The sequence below is a fragment of the Plectropomus leopardus genome, unplaced genomic scaffold, assembly GCF_008729295.1.
Source record: "Plectropomus leopardus isolate mb unplaced genomic scaffold, YSFRI_Pleo_2.0 unplaced_scaffold1356, whole genome shotgun sequence".
Taxonomy (NCBI): domain Eukaryota; kingdom Metazoa; phylum Chordata; class Actinopteri; order Perciformes; family Serranidae; genus Plectropomus; species Plectropomus leopardus.
The window spans coordinates 1-2,531 of NW_024614458.1; the positions used below are offsets into that span (position 1 = coordinate 1).

At 44.5% G+C, this 2,531-nt stretch overlaps 1 protein-coding gene across 1 annotated transcript; it reads right to left on the minus strand.

The window, feature by feature from the left end:
- Positions 1-6: 6 nt before the first annotated feature.
- On the minus strand, positions 7-2,216 carry LOC121963998 (calumenin-A-like). The gene is made up of 4 exons (XM_042514233.1): positions 1,942-2,216; positions 569-762; positions 283-449; positions 7-197 (listed from the first exon to the last, which is right to left on the minus strand). The coding sequence occupies exons 1-4, from the start codon at positions 2,157-2,159 to the stop codon at positions 117-119; spliced, it is 660 nt and encodes a 219-aa protein (XP_042370167.1). The 5' UTR covers positions 2,160-2,216; the 3' UTR covers positions 7-116.
- Positions 2,217-2,531: the final 315 nt, after the last annotated feature.

Consider the following 2,531-nt stretch of genomic DNA (forward strand, 5'->3'; position numbering starts at 1 on the left):
GAGGGAGAGAGGGGAGAGAGGGGGAGGCACAGCAGTAGTAGAAACAGATGCATGTCATATCACAATAACGATCGGTGTGAAATCATTAAACACTCTGATGATGTTGAGGGTGTAAGTCAGTAAAAATGTCTCTCACCGATGTACTCCTTCATATCGATGAAACCATCTCCGTCCTTGTCGATGTCCTCCATCGTTTCCTGTCAACAAAACACAAGGTATCACTGGTGACATCACTGCGGTGACATCACTGCGGTGACATCACTGCGGTGACATCACTCTCACCTGCACCACAATGTCCCTCATGTGCTCGTGGTCCTCAGGATGGAGGAACGCAGTGAACTCCTCTCTGTCTGCGATCAGGTCGCCGTTTCTGTCAGCCACCCGGAAACGTCGCTCATCCCTCGCCATCATGTGACTGTAGTCGTACTCTGTGTCCACCTGAGGGTCCTCTGTGAGAATCAATCCATCCATCATCAAGCTATCAATTACTCAATAGATCAATCAATCCATCTGTCAGAGCATCCATCCATCAATCCATGTGACTGATTGATTGATAGTTATTGATTACCCAGGTAGCTGCCGTAGGTGACGTTCTTGTACTCGTCCCAGCTGATGTGGCCATCGTTGTTGAGGTCGAAGTCGCTCCACTGATGTTCCACGCTGTCAGAAATGTGTTTCCTCTGAGCCAGTTTGATCCAGTCCTTCAGCTCATCCTCAGAGACAAATCCGTCTTTGTTTGTGTCCATTTTGTCCACGATGATGCTACACAGACACACACAGACAGACACACAGACACACACAGACACACACAAACACACACACACACTTGGGTGAATCTTCTTATTGATAATCAGTTTATTTTCAGGTGAAACCAGAAATATGATATTTAACGTTCACTCTGAGAAAATATTTTCTGTCTGCTGCAGGTTGTGATAATGTTGGACAGCAGCATGTGTCCACTTTGAGACAGCAGCATGTGTCCACTGTGAGACTGCAGCATGTGTCCACTGTGAGACTGCAGCATGTGTCCACTGTGAGACAGCAGCATGTGTCCCCCTTTCTGTTTTTACAGTTTTGGCTGAAGAATTGTGTCATTTTGGTCATTTCTAAAGACACACCACCACCAAAAAGGTTTGATACAAATACAAATTAGTAAAAAGTCTTTAAATAGAGAAAAAGAAGCTATTATATAGTATTTATTTAAAACGAAAAACAATCTGAAACGTTTAATGTTTAAACAACAATCACCAATTTAAAAAAAAGGAAAAAGAAAATGGCTTCTAACCTGCAACATGTTTTCTTTTAAGATCGTCAAAACTCTAAGTTGGTAACAGTCTGGACAGTCCTGGAGGACAGTGTGGACAGTCCTGGAGGACAGGACGTCCCTGATGAAAAGCGGACTCCTATGGGTCGGCCGGTCTCAGATGAGCTCAGAGACATCGCCTTGAATCTCTGGATGATATTCTGGACTCTAGATGGTGAAATAGTGGGTGACAGTTTGTCCCCACAGCGTGTCCCACAGTGTCTGTCCTTCACTGAATACCTGAGCGTTTAGAGGAAACTCCCCTCAGACGCAGTCAGGACACTTTCACATGTTTACAAACTGTCCAGCTTGATTCCAACGTGCTGGAGACTCCAGATTGAGACAGAAATCAATAAAGTTTCTCAGTTTGAACGTTAACTCTTTGCTCTCTAAACTCAGACAGGATCTCTGATCTCTGGATTTGCTTTTTTTCTCTTTCAGTGTGTTTGTAGCTTCACACTAAAAGTGTGAAATCACCTAAAATAAACTCTGAGTGCAGAGACTCGAACTGAACGAACCAGCTGATCAAGTTTAGATGTTTTCATTGGGAACCAGGAAATAAAACCAGCACAGTTCCAGTTCGCCTGCTCAGAAAAATCAACCCAACGCGTCTGCCGGCAGGAAGTGAAGGTACTGACCCGAGCCGACGCTTGCTCTCCTCCGGTGGGAGGTTGTCGAAGGCTTTGGCCTCGTCTTCGCCCAGGAAAGCTTCGTGGTCGTAGTCAGAGTTCTTGTTGTCATCGTGTTCGAGGTGGCTGAGCGGCTCATCGTGGACGCGACTCTTCCTGTCTGTGGGTTTACTGCTGCCGGAGACGACGCAGAGGACGAAACACATGAGCAGGGGACGGACCATCATCCTAACAAACCGACGGACAAGTCAGATCAATAACAGACTTATCAATAACCATCAAGAACCCATAAACATCAATGACCATAAACATCATTAACAATCAATCACCAATAGACATCAATGATCAATAAATATCAATAACCATCAATAACCAATAAAGATCAATAAGTGGGCCTGTCAGAGACGGTTTGATGATCTGAGATCAAAGTCTAATTGATTATCAATAAACTCCACAAAACTATCTCTGAAAATTCAGTTTCTGCTCGTTTTCAACAACGAGATCCACGCATACTGCACAGGTGTGTCTGATTAAACATCATCATCATCACTGCACAGGTGTGTCTGATTAAACATCATCATCATCACACAGGTGTGTCT

What these genes read in the sequence shown, in the direction of transcription:
- LOC121963998 (XM_042514233.1), bottom strand. Translation starts at nt 2,159, where the DNA reads ATGATGGTCCGTCCCCTGCTCATGTGTTTCGTCCTCTGCGTCGTCTCC. An exon ending in GAGAGCAAGCGTCGGCTCGG is followed by an intron (nt 763 to 1,941) that starts GTCAGTACCTTC and finishes GTGTCTGTGTAG; the next exon opens with CATCATCGTGGACAAAATGG. An exon ending in TGAGGGACATTGTGGTGCAG is followed by an intron (nt 198 to 282) that starts GTGAGAGTGATG and finishes TTTTGTTGACAG; the next exon opens with GAAACGATGGAGGACATCGA.